Source organism: Arctopsyche grandis, chromosome 2 (assembly GCF_051622035.1).
Source record: "Arctopsyche grandis isolate Sample6627 chromosome 2, ASM5162203v2, whole genome shotgun sequence".
Classification (NCBI taxonomy): domain Eukaryota; kingdom Metazoa; phylum Arthropoda; class Insecta; order Trichoptera; family Hydropsychidae; genus Arctopsyche; species Arctopsyche grandis.
In genome coordinates, this window is record NC_135356.1 from 13,714,770 (window position 1) to 13,734,516 (window position 19,747).

The following is a 19,747-nucleotide window of genomic DNA, read 5'->3' on the forward strand; positions in this document are numbered from 1 at the left end:
ATATATATATATATATATATATATATATATCTTTCCATCAATATAGCTCAGGGAAATCTTCCAGAAATTACATAATTTGTATCTCATGGGATTCACAAACGTCAAGACACATTTTTTATTTAAATTGCAAATATCGATGTGCAAAATAAGCATCGTATTCCATTTCAAAAAAATAGATCAAAAACACTCCAATGATTATATGTGTATAGATTGGTAAAAAATCAGACTTGAGTCTCTTTTCAATTTCAAAATCAATTTGAATATTGTTTTCCTATCGCATAATCTTGTGACGAAGCATTGATATTCAGTCATAATATCGATATGTATAATATCATCATCAATTATTTTCATGTAAGTGATTCGATAACAAGTTGGCGGCCGTAATTAGCTGCTATATATAATATTTTCAGAATAATATCGTCAAGTACACTATTAATATTTCATTAAGCAGAAAAACACAATAATTGCCTGGTTTGATTATTTAGCAGTTATTCGATAACAAGTTGGCGGCCGTAATTAGCTGCTATATATAATATTTTCAGAATAATATCATCAAGTACACTATTAATATTTCATTAAGCAGAAAAACACAATAATTGCCTGGTTTGATTATTTAGCAGTGATTCGATAACAAGTTGGCGGCCGTAATTAGCTGCTATATATAATATATTCAGAATAATATCATCAAGTACACTATTAATATTTCATTAAGCAGAAAAACACAATAATTGCCTGGTTTGATTATTTAGCAACTGCTGACATAAAGTTGGTCACATATCACTATATAAATGATTACAATTGAAATCAAATAAATTATTCTAGTTGAAAGCTCGTATCCCTTAGCCCACTATGAAATTATAGAACTTGTATGCTAATATAGTAATATATAATACTGACAGTTAAGGCCACAATTTGCAAAATAAATTGCGAGTGAGCGGCGAGTAAGTGTGTAAGTAAATGTAAAACGATCGATTGTGACGTCATAATAGTGGTGGGAGGTGCGACTTAAGCGAGTATTTCAAGTTGAAACGATACGTCATGTATTCTTTATACGATGTAGATTATAAAACAAAAAAGTTGGCTTAATTATTAATGGAATGAATGGAAATATCAAATCAAATAATGGAAAATTTAATATATTTTGAAATCGAAAAGGTTCATAACACAGTGAGTGTTTTCGGGCGAAAACCTCAAACTTATTGATTTCTTACGGTTCGAAATCATCATTACATCGACGAGAGGATCACTCATTTAAGCTACTCGAAACTTTGTCCTAAATGTACCTCCTGTAACATGATATTATTAAATTCAAGGAATTTAATTAATCCTTAGTATTCAGATTTTTGTTAATTTACTATCGGCAAGGCTAATATGTGAGTTCCAGCTTAAATATTGCTTTACTTTCAAATATAAAAATAGCCATACGTGTTTGGATGATTTTATTTTAACCTGTTTTATTATAATGGCTTACTTTTGTGCAGAACTATTTATAACTAATCATATGCACAAAAATTTGTCAAATGTGATTATAAGCTGAATGAGTTGAGAAAATGAAAATAGATAAAGCGAAGTAGCAATAAATCCGAAAAATATTTTAAACTGTAAATTTTGAATATTTTTCAGTCTATTTTCTCAAATCGATTCACGTTATAAGGCAATCAAAACTTTCTGCGATGACTGTTGCTTTACATATCTACGACTTTTTTAAAAATTGATGACTGTTGCTGTTTGATAACTACATATGTATGAATGTATAATACACAAAAAAGGTGATAAAAGCGATATCAAGAACTACCGACCCATTAGTTTACTTTCAGTGGTCTACAAGCTCTTCACGAAGGTTATTACAGAAAGGCTGAAGAATATCCTCGACGAGAACCAACCTATAGAACAGGCAGGATTTAGGGCAAATTTCAGTACAATGGACCACCTCCAAGTAGTTGGCGAACTAATCGAACGCGCCAACGAATATCAACGGCCATTGTGCCTAGGTTTCGTCGATTATGAGAAAGCCTTCGATACAGTGAGCCACAATGCAGTAATTAACGCTCTACAAACACAGGGAGTACCGGAACCCTATGTGGGGCTGTTAGCTGCAATATATAAGCTTCGGTTAAAATTTTTTCAGGTACAGATAGATTTAGCATAGGAAAAAGAGTAAGACAAGGAGATACAATCTCGCCCAAGTTATTCAATGCGGTGCTTGAGGGAGTTTTCAGGAACTTGGAATGGGACAAAGCCGGAGTAAGCATCAACGGTCGCTTCTTGAGTCACCTTCGGTTCGCAGACGACATAGTTTTAATAGCTCGTGATTCAGCTGACCTACTTAACAGACTAACACAGCTGGACAGGGAAAGTAGAAAAGTAGGATTAAAAATTAACGTAGATAAGACCAAACTAATGTTCAATAGGTATTGCATGCCTGATAGCATCCCATTAGATGATAAACCAGTAGAAGTAGTAAATAATTATTTATATTTAGGTCAAATAATTGACATGTCTGGTAATAAAGATGAAGAGATAAAGAGACGTATGAAATTAGGATGGAGTGCATTTGGACGGATGAATGCTGTTTTTAAATCAAAAATGCCACTCTGCCTGAAGAAAAAGATCTTTGATCAATGCGTTTTGCCAGTGATGACGTATGGATGTGAAACTTGGACACTGAACACCAAGATGCTACATAAAATCCAATGCACTCAAAGAAGTATGGAGCGCTGTATGCTTGGCATAACGAGAAAAGACAGAAAGCGGAACACGTGGGTGAGAAGTATGACAAGAGTAGTGGACATAGTGGATAGAGTGAAGAGATTGAAATGGCAATGGGCGGGTCACGTAGCTAGGAGGATGGACGAAAGGTGGACAAAAGAATTGCTTGAATGGTACCCGAGAGAATGCAAAAGGGTAAAAGGAAGACCGCAAGGAAGATGGGTGAACGAAATTAGGAATATGTGCGGGGTGAGATGGATGAGTGTTGCGCAAAACAGAGACGGGTGGAAGCGTGTTGGAGAGGCCTTCATCCAGCAGTGGCTGGCGAGTGGCTGTAAATGATGATGATGATGATGATGTATGTAATATTTATTCAAATATGTATTAGCTTCATTTTTGTATCAGGGATTGCAGTATTTTTTTAGGCTTGACTCTTCTCCCTAAAAATTATCATTTTTGTTATTAAAAATTAAACAATTTTGAAATTATTTTTTTTATTCTAGAGAACCTTTTTTTATAATTACCTAATATTTTTATAATTTTTATTTAATATAATATCGTTAAACATACTAATGCTATGATAATTGTTTTCCTAAATATTAAATACTAATATTTTTACCCAGCTTCGCTCGGAATTTGTAATATAAACCTCTTAAAAATGGCTAATCTAATAGTAAAGATTTGATTAGTTTTATTTTATTTAAATTTATTTGAATATTTATTTGTTTTTTTTTATAAAATTGAAAGTCACAGATTTTACGAACCAAACAAACAAAAAACATACATACATATGTTTTTTGTAAAAATTCTCTTTCGAAATGATACCTTTATATTAGATGTGACAATTTGGATGTGACACCTATAAAGGGAGGTACCATTTCCGGTCAACTTAAAAATTTATGAAAACGGACCAGTGATCGATTCCGTGTTCGAATCAGTCAAAATCTCGTGTTTGAATTTTCGCATGATCAAACTTCATCTATTGTTACTACCTACATATGTCTATAGATAAAGTAAAAATTTCAGCTCAATGTCTTAAACGGAGATAAGTTTCAGTTTGACAAGATTAATGATGTTTGGATTATCTTTAAAACATGGAGACACATTTAAAAAAACCATTGATTATTTTGAGTTCAAACCAGTCAAAATTACGAGCTCAATTTTGTTCGTGATTACAAAACTTTTCTATAGTTACTACATTCATACACAAATAAAACAAAAAGTTGAAAAAAACATGTTTGAAATTTACAATTCGTGTGCGAGAATAGTCGAAGCCGGGAAAACTCGAAGAGTTTTCCCGAAACTGATGACGTCGGACGCTGCGCACGTCATCGAAGTTTCTTCCTGACAGGTGCACATTCCTGGGTGCATCTTTCGCGATGCGTCGTTTGCGATTATAATAAAAAAGTTTTTTTTTTGGCGTGATCGACCGTGAAGTTCGGCGATCGTAACCGCCGTCGAAGGTCAACCACATATTTGAATTTCAATTTTAGGTAAATTTAAATTTCGGGTGAAGTCATCTCGCTCTTTGTAACGAACATTGCCGATTGATTATTCTCACACACATGTGTCAAGAAGTCTTATTCTTAAATCGGTTTCCGCATATAAATATACGTGGAGGCTGTCAAGAGCGGTCAGTTCAGGGGTTTAGGCCGTTGAAGACGACAACTGAACTTCACTAACATGAGGGTGTTTTTGGTATGTGCATGTGGTTCATTTTCTAGGGGTGGTTTTAATTATCTACGCAATCGAAGAATTACTTGTTTCTTTTATTTAAAAAAAAATATACAAAGGAAACTAGTTAGATATAAAAAAAATTGTTCTGTGTTTAATTACAATTTTTCAAAATCTTTATTTTGAAAAATTGTATGTGTAGATGAAGGGTAGAAAGATTTGAAATTAATTGTTAAAATATATTAATATATTAATTGTTAAAATAAATAAGTTTTTTGAAGAAAATAAATGATATATCCGGGTAAAGATTAAAATATTTTTTTGAAATTGTTATGCTGTTTTTATCACCGAAGAAATATAATAAATCTTTGACTTGTTGGAATGCTAAAAAACATCCCCTACAAAGTGAGACATACTGAATTTTGATTGGGGTAAACGAAATAATTTTTAGAAAAAAATTGTTTTTTCTTCGTTTTCTAACATCAAATTAAAAATATAATGAAGTATAACTACACAAATTAAAATAAAATTTATTAAAAAAATCATCAAAAAAAAAATAAAATTATGGAACAAAAAGATTTTTTTATGGTAGTTTTAAAATTCAAGAAAAACAGTTATATAAATTAATTAAAATAAATAGTGAACCTTAATGAGTTTTTTCCTATTTGAGAATTTTTTTGAAAATTTATCGTGCCTCTAATATTTTTTTCTGTTGACAAAGATGTTTGGTTTTAATTGATTAAATAAACCATTATTTACTATACCACTTTTAACTTAGGCAGTATTAGCAATTATCTGTGAGATTTTGATGTTTATTTCTAAAAATCTTTAAAAATTAAATAAAAAAAAACCATATGACTTTGTACTGAAGAATGTATATGTGGCTCAAAATTTTCTAAATGATATTAGCTATAAACCCTATAAGGCCTTGCGCTTAGTTTCATAATACCCTGTATACATACAATAATGTGTTTTCTATTGCCAATTTAAAATTAGATCCAGATATCGAAAATTCGTGAGCTTAAAGTTTTTCCGCACTTAAAAAATATTTTTTTTAGAAACATATGTATGTGCATTATTTTTTTTATTATTTCATAAAATGCATTATGTTATTTTATATGCTTGTCTTTTCAAATGTTAAGCTATTATTATTTTATTTTTATAATATTTTATTAAACCTACGTGGCAGTTTCACGATTCATATACTGACTGTATTGAAACATTTATATAATATAATATGTATGTACATATGTTCCAAAGTTAATTTGAGGTTTTTTCAGCTGGTGGTAGTGTTGGCCGTCGCCGTTCACGGTCAATATCAATACAAAACCCCATCTAATCAATTTCAAGATGGAAATACTCTGCAAAATCAGTACGCGCTGACCAACTCGGGATTCAATTCCGGCTCCACCGGATCGTTGAAGAGCGGAACATTCGGATCGCAGCAAACGGTCTCGTACAAGCCCAGGGTTGAAACCGGGAACAATTTCGGTGGATCTTTCGCCAGTGGTTCCAACTTGGACGCTAGTTTGAGTAGCGCTGGATATGACTCCTCATCCTTTGCTAGCCCTGCCAGTGGACAAGCACTTCCCAGCACCAGTTTTGGAGCATCTTTCACCGGATCATCACAATCCAGTGGAGGTGGATTCAATTCCGGATATGATTCTGCTGGAATCGGTAGTTCTGGAAGCTCTAACCAAGGTTTCAGTTCCTTTGGAGGTTCTTCTGGTTCGAGTGGTGTCAAGGGTGGTTCTTCAAACGTTGGTAAATATTCAACTAGCGGCGGCTCATCAAATACAGGCTTTGCTAGTGGAGGCAATTTTGGTTCTAGTTCCGGAGGCAATTTTGGTTCCAGTTCCGGAAGCAATTTTGGTTCCAGTTCCGGAAATAATCTTGGTTCCCGTTCCGGAAGTAGTCTCGGTGAAAGATTCGGCTCTCAAACTGGAGGATTCCAATCCAACAAGTTTGCTTCTCAAGGCTCTGGATTCAGCGGTGGAAGTTCAAAATATAATTCTTACAACATCCAAACGGCCGAACCTAAAGTTTTCAAACACTTTTACTACCACAGCGCTCCTGAAGAACCCGAAGAGCCAGCGTTCCGTGAAACCATCTATCAACAACCGGAAACCCACTACAAAATCATTTTCATCAAAGTAGCACAACCCAAGGTCTCTGCACCAGCTGTCCATTTGCAACAACAACATGAAGAAAAGACAATTGTCTACGTATTGGTAAGCAATCCGGAAGACATGGCCAAGTTGAACATCCCTGAACTTCCAGTCAAGGAGCAAAGCAAACCTGAAGTATTCTTCATCAAATATAAGTCTGAAAAGGAAGCTCAAGAGGTCGCCGAAAAGTTGGCAAACCAAGGATTGCAATCGGGATTGATGGGATCTTCATCATTGTCCGGATCTGGTGGTTCGTTCGACGCTTCTAGTCTCTTCGGAGCGACCGGATCGTCCGGCAATTTCGGTTCATCATCGGGATTGACCAACAAATTTGGATCCACCGGATCATCTGGTTCATCCGGAACATCTGGAAGTTTCGGTGTGACTGGCACATCTGGTTCAACAGGATCTGGCAGCAAGCTCGGTTCAACCGGCACATCTTTTGGAACATCCGGTAGCAAGTTCAGCTCAACCGGAACATCTTTCGGAGCATCTGGTTCGACAGGATCCGGTAGCACACTCGGTTCAGCCGGCACATCTTTCGGAGCGTCCGGTTCGACAAGATCCGGTAGCAAGTTTGGTTCAACCGGAACATCCTTCGGATCTTCAGGATCATCAGGATCCGGTAGCAAACTTGGTTCAACCGGTACGTCTTTCGGATCATCCGGTTCTTTCGGTTCAACCGGATCTGGAACATCCTTCGGATCTTCAGGTTCATCAGGATCCGGTAGCAAACTTGGTTCAACCGGTACGTCTTCCGGATCATCCGGTTCTTTCGGTTCAACCGGATCTGGAACATCCTCCGGATCCGGTAGCAAACTCGGTTCAACCGGTACATCTTCCGGATCGTCTGGTTCGTTTGGTTCGACCGGATCCGGAACATCCTTTGGATCTTCAGGATCATCAGGATCCGGTAGCAAACGTGGTTCAACCGGTACGTCTTCCGGATCATCCGGTTCTTTCGGTTCAACCGGATCTGGAACATCCTCCGGATCCGGTAGCAAACTCGGTTCAACCGGTACATCTTCCGGATCGTCTGGTTCGTTTGGTTCGACCGGATCCGGAACATCCTTCGGATCTTCAGGATCATCAGGATCCGGTAGCAAACGTGGTTCAACCGGTACGTCTTTCGGATCATCCGGTTCTTTCGGTTCAACTGGATCTGGAACATCCTCCGGATCTTCAGGTTCATCAGGATCCGGTAGCAAACTCGGTTCAACCGGTACATCTTTTGGATCATCCGGTTCGTTCCGTTCGACCGGATCCGGATCTGGATCATTCGGTTCCGATGGCTTCGGCGCTTCCAGTTCACACAAAGATCAAACCATCCAATCAATCAACTACTCAACAGACGATAAGACCGAACAAGGATTCGACGAGTATGGACTTCCCAAACAATAAGTCAAACATAAACATATAAATTAATCCACAGATAACTATTGTATGTGGAAATGTTACATTCCACACAGTATGATTCGATTTGTGAAATAAACGACTTGTGGCATTTAAATTATGATTTTTTTTTCATTATTGAAATAAATAAAAAGAGGTATAAAACATATGTATATTATATTGGTGTTGTATTGCATCACATACGAGGCCAAGGCTTCGATGATGATCGCTGAGAAAATTATGCGAATGCGAAAAACATGTCATTTTTTATGCGAGCTCGTAGTAATTGTATGATATAACGCAATCATAATAATCGTTATTAATATTGTCAATTCGAGCGTTTCTTTTATATTTAATCGTATACAGCGTGTTTCAAGCGGCGGTCGTTAATTGATAAGCTGAAACTATTGTGCGAATGATGCTGTTGAAAATTCAATTATAATACCCATACATTGCGAGATCGCTTTTGCTATTGCGAATATTACATTTATTGCGTTGAAATGTTTTCTGTGAGAATTTTATATTATACGTAATAAGCGAAATAGTCTGTTTGATATTTTAATTGTAATTTTATAACTTTTTTAATACGTAACATAATTATGTTTCATATTTTATAAAATTTTGTCACAAAAACTGAACAGATTATGTTTATATTATATTAAAATTAGCATATTTAATTTTTCATATGTTATTGTTGAATTTTAATTGATAATCAAACTGGAATCAGATTTCTATTACAAAATAATTAGTAAAAAATTGTTTTTTTCCCTTAAAGGAATCTCAGTATGTTACTAAAAAGAAATCAAACGTTTTTTTTAAAGAGTAAAAAAATAAATAAACGCATTTATCAGCAATATGAAATTTTATATATGTAGGCAGCGTATCTTCTTACATCACTTAACAAAATGCTTTGTACCACGAAAGGTAAGAATAAAGAATAGGTGAGTAAATAAATTAATATGAAATCATATTGCAATTTCATAAATCATCATGAATTTTTTATTGAATTGCAATTTTGAAATAAATATTTGGGTTTAAATCAGAAATGCGAGATTTATCTAAAAAAGTGAGCGATTCATTATTTTACGACAAATATCAAGAAGAGGTATTTTTTGTCAACTTGAAGATGGATTTGAGGATGCTTTTATAATCATAAATCATATAAAGGTCCTTTTTCCAGGCCCTTTACAATATAACAGATTTATTTTTTACTCAAAATATTTCAATGAATAATAAACATGAAAAGATAATTGAAGTACTATTTGCTATTTTTATTCCTAGCCATGTCATTTCTTTTAATTGATTAGTAACCAGGTGCACTTTATAATAAAAAGTGATCACCGTTTTAAAAAATGCGCATACGAAAATTTAGTGTGACGGAAAAAAAGCGCCCGAAAAAAGCCCGCGTGGCAACCACTGATGTACATGTTATATGAATATACATACCTGCTTTAAAATTAATTTAATTAATTAATTTTGTAAGCAAATTTTTCATTCTGTGATAAATTTCATCAAAATTTAAATATTTTGTATATGAAATTACCTTTAGTGAAAACCTATTTCTGAAATTATGTAGTGACCGTACTTCTTACGTTACTTGACAATATCAACAATGACAATGTTGAGTGGGCCTGTTTGAAGAGGTATTTTTTGTCAACTTGAAGATGGATTTGAGGATGCTTTTATAATCATAAATCATATAAAGGTCCTTTTTCCAGGCCCTTTACAATATAACAGATTTATTTTTTACTCAAAATATTTCAATGAATAATAAACATGAAAAGATAATTGAAGTACTATTTGCTATTTTTATTCCTAAGTTGTTTGAAGATGCAGGCCGCGAGCCGGAAACGACTTGCGACAATAGTCCTTGTATATATTTTTTCGACAATAGTCCTTGTAAATCTACTCTGTATTAGTTATTAATTTTAAAATTATCCAGAAAGAGTTTGGAATATAAAAAAAAACTACTTTCGGCACATATATTGTTAAAAGATATAGATTAAAGAATTCTGTTACACGCAATTCGTAAAATTGTTCATTTAATGAAAAATGCACTATTATTAGGGTGAACATATTTCCCAGGATTCAAAACGAAACGCTTCGCAGAAAAGCCTCCGTAAATGAAACAAAAGAGTTTCACGTTCAAAAATTTAATAATTTTCCCTTAAATAACCATCAATATTGTCAATGAATTTTAATTTTTTTCCAGAATGTACAGTTTAGTTTTTCAGAATGTAAAAGATACAAATTATAATACTCGATGTTCGTGCGCTTAAGTAAATAAAATAAGTTTAAAATTATGTGGAACTGAAAATTTTGATTTTTACTTGAGCAATATAATTTCTACCAGAACGTAAGAAGAAATTCAGATATAATATAGTATTGTATTTTACAGTTATTTAAAAATAATTATGAACAAAACGCGACAAATCAAACGACGGGAAAATTTACGAAAACGACGGGAGAAACGCAAAGCACGTAAAAAACGGAATAGTCCTGGCTAAAACGGGACGTAAGGGCACCTTAGATATTATATTTATGCAGGGTGTTATGAAGCTAAGTGCAAAGCCTTAAAGGGTTGATAGTTGATTAGAATATTTTGAGTCACACATACCTTATTCCAAAGTTTTACGGTTTTTTTTTAATTTGATTTTTAAAGATTTTTAGTAAAAACACCAAAATCTCACAGTTAATTGCTAATACTGCCCAAGTTAAAAGTGGTATATGTCAGTCAAAATTTTTTTTTTGTTTTTCGAATGTTTATCCAATCAATTAAAAACAAATACAGCCATCTGTGTCGACAGAGAAAAATAAGAGAGTCACAAGTAGAAAAAATCTGATATTTTTTTTTGTATTAAAAAAAAATAACTAAATTTTCTTTAAGATGTAAAAACCTTTTTAAAAACATGCCTGCTTATTGCCCTTTCTTTTAAGATATCACTCATGCAGAGGTTTTGCCAATTATCAGAATTAAGGTATAAAAACCTAATTGAGGCAGCGCGCCGAGCAAAGCCCGCCATTCACAAGTGACTTAAATTTTAACTTCTAATGTCAAATAAAACAATTTTGTTAACATTTTTTATTGTTTATGTTTAAATGCCGATTTCTAATGCTTGAGTCTTTCGTCTCATTTCCGTGGTAGTAATTTTTAAATTCATCTTTTGCTTCATGTGGTGGCACAGTCAGGAAGACGCCATCCGCATGCATACATTGTATGGATAAGTGGGTTGAGTTCGAGTCACATATGTATGTATATATATATATATATATATATATATATATATATATATATATATATATATATATATATATACATATATGTATATAATATAATATGATAGCACATTTGTTTTTTAGTAGCTTTGGGTATTTTCTACGAGTATGTGTATTTAAACGAATTTCTACAGCAATAAAGCAGGTAACGACGATGAAATTTCAATAATAAATTTATCGGTGTAGTATTCTAGGGAACTTGTGTAAGTTTCCGGTTTATTTCGGCGGCAAGTGCGGTACGCGAACGTCGGTTATAAAGCCCTCGAGGATTATTGCCAGGCTTATGTATGGAAATTCGACCTTTTAAACTTCGCGGAGTGGAATAGACAGAATGACAAAGTCCCGTATTGTTGTGCGAGACTGTAGAAATAATTTGACTCGCGTACGAGTTGTCGGTTGAATTCAAAAGGTGCGGGTTTTCGGTCTCGCGTACCATCAAAAAGGGAATCAAGTCCGAATTTTGAAGAATTTGTTCAGTTTCAATGCGATTATTTTATATGTATGTATGTATGTACGTTCCGTGTGTGAAATTTCATCCATTCAAACAACGGTAATACCCTCGGTTATATCGCTGATAATAATCAACTCTATGGTCTTAGAATAAATGTTCATTTATTTCCCTTTACGGCCTCGTAATGGTTTTTGCCAAAAGCATTATTAATATTCATGTAGAAATTAGTGTTGAAATGAATTTCCATGAATAATATCTTCTGTTTAATTTTATTAAAATAGAACTATTAAGTAACTTTGAAGTAAGTTGGATTCTATATTCTTCGTTAACCGGAAGACTATTAAGAAGTAATCCAGTGATCATTACTTACTTCACACTTTATTTTTCTTGTTAATGTTTAGAGTATTATCCTATTTTAATGAAAGTGCATATATGTAGTAAATAAGAAAAAAAATGTCAAAAGCTTATTTACTATTCTTATAATTATTGTTCATAGTAAATGTATGTATCAGAATTTTTAGAAACAATATCATTGTCTTTCTTTGATTGTTCATGGGAAAACTTTTCAAAACTCAATTTTTCAAAAGAATAGTCGTTTATTGCAAGCATAACATTTTTCAATTCATAAAATCTCGAAAGTCATCATTGCATTCCGTTATTTATGCAATTTCACATAATGCAACGCGTGTTTATTCTATGTTCGAAGACTTTTACTGTCATTGGAGTCATCTGGCTATTTATTTATAATCTTACATGAATTTGAAAGTGTGTTTGTACATATACATACCTAATTTTATACATATATATCCTTGAAAATCTATTAAATTTATTATACAATTATAAAATATGCGATAACTTTTCAATATAATTTATTATGTTCACAGTATTATGATCGTATTTGAATAAATTCACAGAAAGGCCAATTATTTTTCGAATTGCAATCACGTCAATTTCAGACTTGATTGATTTCAATCAACAATTTATCAATATTCATATTCAATTTATCAATATATGTATGTATTTACATATTCAAAGCAGAGGGGGGGTTTTCAACCCACCGAATCATTATATATGTATATAATTTATAATATTATAGTAATATAATGAAATATGTACATATATGTATGTATGTGTATGTACATAGTTGTTCAACCTCTCTAAGACCGAATACATATTTGTATATGAAATTAAGTCAAAATATACTAAATAATCTTTTAAAAATGAGCTAAAATGTTAAAGTTTGATAATGCGTTAAGATATACTAAAGAAAATGGTAAGAAATAACCGATTTTGTATTTTTTTCAGTTTGAGAAGCCCTGAAAAATATTGTCTGGACATTAGAATCGCGTGTAATAAAGATGTACAATGCTCAATTTAGCACGTACATACATACATACATGGCATATTGTAAAAGTAGTAAAATTACAGCAGCAAGTGAAAGCTTAGGTTCAAAGTTCGATACGTAAAAATTACACAATCTTAAGGGATTAAGTTCGATACAATGTGAGAAAATAAGTTTGCATTGTTTACGTTAATAAATAGTGTCTATTTCACAATGAAATGTTACATATGTATGATTATGTATTGTACAATACAATATTGTTCATATGCGAGAGGTAAAGAACCACTTGCTGATTTGAAGGATGGACCGATCATTTTTTTCTTATTAAAAAAATGAGTTCAATGTCGTCGAATTCGAAATGGTTATTATGACGATTTAAAATATCTATATACGATAAATATAATGCAGGGGTCTTAAACTCCTTTGAAGTCACGGTCTCGTTTCAGAATGAGGATGAAATATCCTATATTTGGAAGTGTGTATTATTTATTTTACATTATTATGTTATATATTTACATATATGGAATCCTCAATGAAATAATGAATGTAATATAAAGTAATAATATGATTTTAGGATAATAATGCATAGTTATTAAACTAGCAAATTTAAAAAAAATTAAATGTTTATGGTCAGTCCAATAAATTGATTCCATTTATTGACATAACTGATGAATTAATGGACTAAAGGTCTATTCATACGACCCAGCATCGCAAGGCATTCATATTATACAGAATTCATATTATACTGTATTCATATTATACAGCAGCGCACGTTCAGACAAGTAATGGCCTATTTCAAGGCAAAATCCGCTTCCATCTACGTTACAGAGCTCGACGATACGACACAATATTGCTTGTGGACATCAATATTGTCACAATACGACGTTTCCCAAAATATTCATATGCGCATGCGCACTTTCGTTAGTAAGCGTGCGCTCGCCACTATGAGGTCAGGTCGTGGCAAACAAACGGGTTTGTTTGATACGTCACGGTGACATGTACTGCTGTACAGCATGAATAGATTTTGTCGGATACTGCTGTTACGAAATTACGAAACATATATGAATGTGTCCATTTAGAAAGTACTAAAGAATATTTTTCGTACTGCTTTTTTTTTTAAATAATATAATATAAATGAAACGGAAGAGATGTATATACATACATATATCATATATGTACATATGTATGGACAATTATGTAGATTTCAATAAAGAAACATTTAAATTATCAGAGGTTCATATGATGTAGAAGTTCCACCGTGAAGTTTGACAGGATCACACACACACACACACACACACACACACACACACACACACACACACACACACACACACACAAAGGCAAATATACATGCTCATTTGTATGTTGACGGACAGGCTAGTCACAGGACTACATAAAAATGCATAAGATCACGCCGTAGCCACTGGCAAAAATATCTACACATGCTCATTTGTACGCGGACGGCCGGCCAAGCGTGTGAAGATGGAATGAGAAGTAGAGTGAGTGCAAGAAGTGGGGTGAAGGAGATGCGAATTGACGGCAAGGGCTGTGGAAGTTGAGACTGCAGCGACAATAGCCTCGGATGTGGTTCATGTAGTGAAATATCAACGGGCCCGTTGAAATATTAACGGGCACAACATAAGTTCTAGTTATTGATCATTTAATATCCAGATGAGTTTTACTATCCATTTACTATCATTTACTATCCAAATAAGTTACTATCCAAATGAGACTAAGACCTGACCTAAAGTTTAGTATTCAGTTAAAAACAGAGCATTGTGAAATCATAATCAACAATGATGACATCATAAAAGGAGTGTTTAAACTATAAATTTCTCGTCCATAAAAGCGTGTCATTCGAAAAGTAATAAATATTAAATAAATTTAGGTTTTTGTATTATAAAAGTCATATTGTATGTTGTAATTTTTCTTGTTTTTAAAAATATTTTTAATAAAAAATCAGGTTAGGTAATAAATACCAAATATAATATTAAGCCATACATACATACACACATATGTATAATTATACATAATTAATAATAATTTTAATCCAAACGATAAGAATAATAGTACAATCCCTATTTCTATCCACTTAAACAAATATACGTATTGTAAGGTAAATAATGCATGAATTGAATGAATACATATAATAATTTATTTATTTATTTTATTCTAAACAGACCATTGTGGCATAACAGGAATTCCTAAAGCGCCACAATGGTCAAAAAATATAACACAAAAAAAACAAAATAACAATTAAACATAATTAATAATAAAAATAATTATGTGATTAATATACTGGAAAAGATAATAAAACAGAATATGTGCTAATTATTATTCATTTATAAGCCAGTTTTCATTGAGTTTATTTACCTCTTAAATATCAGGATAATTTAAAATACACTCATTATGAGAATTTCAACAGTGTGAAAAAAAATCCAGTCAATTGGTGAGTGCATAAATAGTTGACACTGAGTTGAAGTGTTTGAAAAAAATATTTTTAAATATTTTTCTCAGTTAAAATTCAGCAGTATCAAACCTATGGTACGCGAGAAAAATTCATTGTCACGTAAAAAAATAAAATAACAAAAAAAAATTATGAAAAATTGTCTGGTAATTTATTTGTCGTGTTGCTTTTCAATAATGAGTAATAGATTTATGGGCAACTCTACGATCTAACATTTGTATAGTGGTTGTAGTTGATAATAAATACGACAAAATAATTATAATTATTGATATACCCAGATTCACACGGTTTAAGAAGACCCTAAATAGATCCTTGAGCGGTCTACGGACCCATGACTAAGAATCCACGATTCAAGTACATGCATATGTATGTACATATGTATATATGTATATACATAAAGTAAGTAATGAAAAATCTTATCGAGTGTCTTTGCAAGGTTTACGTACCAATTTGATTTCACCCAAAAAAAAAAATAACACGAAAAAAGAAAAAGGAGACCTTTCCAAATATGACCATCTCATCGTGTTTGGTGACCTCCAGCATCGATTAGCTCTAACGTCTTCAATTAGACACCATCGCAATAGGATTTGATGCCCTCTTGATGACCGAACATTGTGCAAACTACAGATAAAACACAAACACACACACACACACGCATGTCGAATTGTGCAATCCCTAAAACGAGAATATCGTATGTTATGTTCGTCTTGAAAAAAATGCCACTTGCTTTTTAACGAACGAGAATTGCCAATTAATAACATAATATTGCCCAAGCGTGATTATAAAATAATACTTGGAATTACGTATTCAAATAATGTTTTTATTACAATTAATAAATATGATATCTCCTTATTTATTATGAAGATTGTTTTTTTTAAAGGTAACTATTGTGAAAATCTTTGGTTACAACGTTAATGTATACGTTTTTTTTCTAACTTTAAAATAAGATAATACAAAAAATCTTAACAAGAAAGAAAATGATGATCACTAGATCAATATTCAGTAGCTATTAGAATACACCTAAGATGATTTTGAACATAATTTATGATCAATAAAAAGCATTGTTTTTTTATTCATATATTCAAAAGCAATTATTATTTCAAATTGTCGTCTTTTTTTTGGAATTTCTAGGTGGTAAGCCCATCATATGGCAGTTGGGCTCTAATATTTCATTTTTGATAATTTCATTCCGATTGAAATATTTAAATACTTATGCCTTCATCCAACAGTAGATGGTGAATGGCTGTAGATGATGATGATGATGATACATACATATATTCATATATTAATATGTACATATACATACATGCATAAAAAACGCTTTGTACGTATGTATGTATATATATATATATATATACGTATACACAAAGTATATGTACATATGTATGTATGTATATCCACATGTAGTCACAAAACTTTCTGTATACAATAACTACATATACTTGCCCGAATCATGTTTTCAAATTTACGATATTATGTTTGTAAAGGCATATAAATAATAGAGACAATAATAGAAATAATAATAGAGACATCTTTACAAAACGTTAATCAACTTATATAAACAACGTTACGCAACCAATAATACAAAATTATATTTTTCACCACTGGTTGTATTTATGTATTCAAATAAATGTATTTATGTATTTAAAACGTGGCAAAAAAAAATGTTCACATCAATCTTAATTATTTGAAACCTTATAATATGTAATTCGGCCTCGTTCGGAAAATTTTCATTTCGGTTTCAATAACGATATATGTATATACATACATATTTCATACAATGCGTATTTGTGTTCGTACGTATTGATAAAGATTAAAATTGACTGTTGAAGGACGAATGAGGTATAGGTACATATGTATGTATAATATATTATACATATAAGGTAATTCAATTGGCCTATACAGAAGGGTGTATTGATTACATTTCTTTTGATACGAGTTTTTCATCCGTATCGGCAATAAAAGTAAATTACATAACATTATTTGATTGAAGATGGCGTATTATAAATATATTTTTAATTAATTTCGTGTTCACAATTATAAATGGTTATTTACGCAATATTGTATTAATGCGAATAATTAATGAGATTTTTTTTTAATACATACATACCATACATATTTATATAAAATTTCCTCTACTTCATTTGTAAAGTAAACTTTCAAAGTCTCAATAATTGCATTTAATTATTTCATTGGCTGAAATTACTGTTCTCGTATTGGTTTACAACCGTTAATTTATGATTTTCACGTTATAATATGTATTATAAAGTGAACTTTCATCCACCCGGCATTGCCCAGGCAGAAGATATTTTAAAACACCTTTCCAAGAGCATTGAACCTGTTCAAAATCAGTATATGGTTTTTATATCAAATTTGATGGTATAAGTCGAAAACTGTGAATTTGTATGGTAGAAAAGCATACAAATCTAATATCACTATTAGTAAAAAGCCCATTTAATATCAATAAAATTAAGCGGAATTGCTTAAGGTTTATGTAACATTAGAAGTGATAATAAATTCAATTATTATCACTTCTAATGTTATTCAAAAAATATTAGGCACTTCAGTTGTAAGAAAAGTATTCATAATTAATTGAAATATTAGAATAAGTTTTTGGATTCGGTCAAATATTTTATCTGTTTGTATAAATAACATAATTTTTTACTATAATAATGATGAGAATATAATATGTGTACAAAATAATTAAATTAGAATATATAGATATGTATACAAAAGAATGAGATGCTTTTAATGTAATAATTTCATTTTTAAAGGTTTCATATTTTGTTATTTTTCATTGTTCGTCTGAAAAGATCGAGCCGATTCAATTTTGCTGAAATTGAATCCAATTTAGCAAAAAATATGTAATTTATATTACGAAATTTAAGATGTTTTATTGAAATAAAGACTTTAAGAAAAACAACATTTCTGGTTAACTGAAATAACAAAAAAAAAATATATTTTCATGTACTTTCGCGAGCTTTTATCAAAGCTTTCGTTTCATTTGTTATTGTTTCAATTATTTTGTATTTGATTTGTCCTATATTACCAATGTCAATACCAAATTGAAGGCTTTCAAAAACAGTCGCTTTTTAAATGTATTATATTTACATATATAATATCTTATTTTCTCAGTAATGTAATTTATTATGTCTTGTGTATAATGTTTTCTTATAAAATATTTTTGAATTATTTTTCGTAGGAAAACTGGGTTTTTTAATGGCATAGCATGTATTTAATATTTACAGATATACTTTAAATATAATTATGTAATAAGCAGAAATAAATCTTATATATAATATGTACATATTTTTATTTTAGAATTACACTCGCGCTAAGTGGACTAGAATTAAAGAAAATCTTTATCTTGTGTAAAGTATAGCACTGTATTGTGTTTTGTTAAAAATTAATTAGTCTTATTTATAGTAATACACAAGTACAAGATCCAGGATGAAGAGGAGTCCTAATGGACAATTTTTTAAATAAAATAATAAGCCGAAGAAAAATAAGTATTGGACGAAGAATGTACCAACTGAAAAATGCTTAAATTGCAAATTTATGTTTATATGACATTATTAGTGATTAAGGACCATTAATTTCATTCCAATTTTTCAATAATTTCGTTTAAATATCGTTTACAACAGTAATAATTCCAATATTGCGGTTGTATTTATGTACATTATTTCCAAACCACAAATGGATTGAAGAGGAATCTCATAATTGGGCATTTGGTAAATTGCTTGAACGCAAGTTTACTCGAAAATCAATTTTTCTAATGTCACAAACGAGTTCTTTGAATGTCAATTGCAATAAAAAATCATGAATTCGTCAACAGCTTTCCATCGGTTGCAGGATAAATCGGCATAGTGTACGGACTTGCCTGACGCTAATATATGTGATTACATATACATATATACATATGTGTGTACATATATACGTTTAATAGCACACAACTTATCATATTTGACGGGCTGAAAACCAGACTGGTACATGTGACATTTTTTAAAAAATCTGGTTTAAGTGCTAAAATAATAACATATATGAAATGCTATTATTTTAGCAGTCTGGTTTTCAGCCCGTCATTTTTCCTTATATTTAGTTTATCAATTTTTGTTTTATGATTTTTTCCCCAAAATTGAATCATTACATAGAGCAATATCTAAAAGTTAAAAAAAAAACCAGACGTGACCAACCCACGACTTAATCTATGTATTTGAGGAATATAAGAAGAATTAAAACCAAAATTCGATAATGAAACATACATACAC

General features: G+C 31.5%; 1 protein-coding gene across 1 annotated transcript; it reads left to right on the forward strand.

The window, feature by feature from the left end:
• Positions 1 to 4,232: 4,232 nt before the first annotated feature.
• LOC143922564 (uncharacterized) lies at positions 4,233 to 8,115 on the forward strand. Its single transcript, XM_077445860.1, has 2 exons — positions 4,233 to 4,407; positions 5,664 to 8,115. Exons 1-2 carry the CDS (start codon positions 4,393 to 4,395, stop codon positions 7,950 to 7,952), a joined length of 2,304 nt encoding a protein of 767 aa, XP_077301986.1. The 5' UTR covers positions 4,233 to 4,392; the 3' UTR covers positions 7,953 to 8,115.
• Positions 8,116 to 19,747: the final 11,632 nt, after the last annotated feature.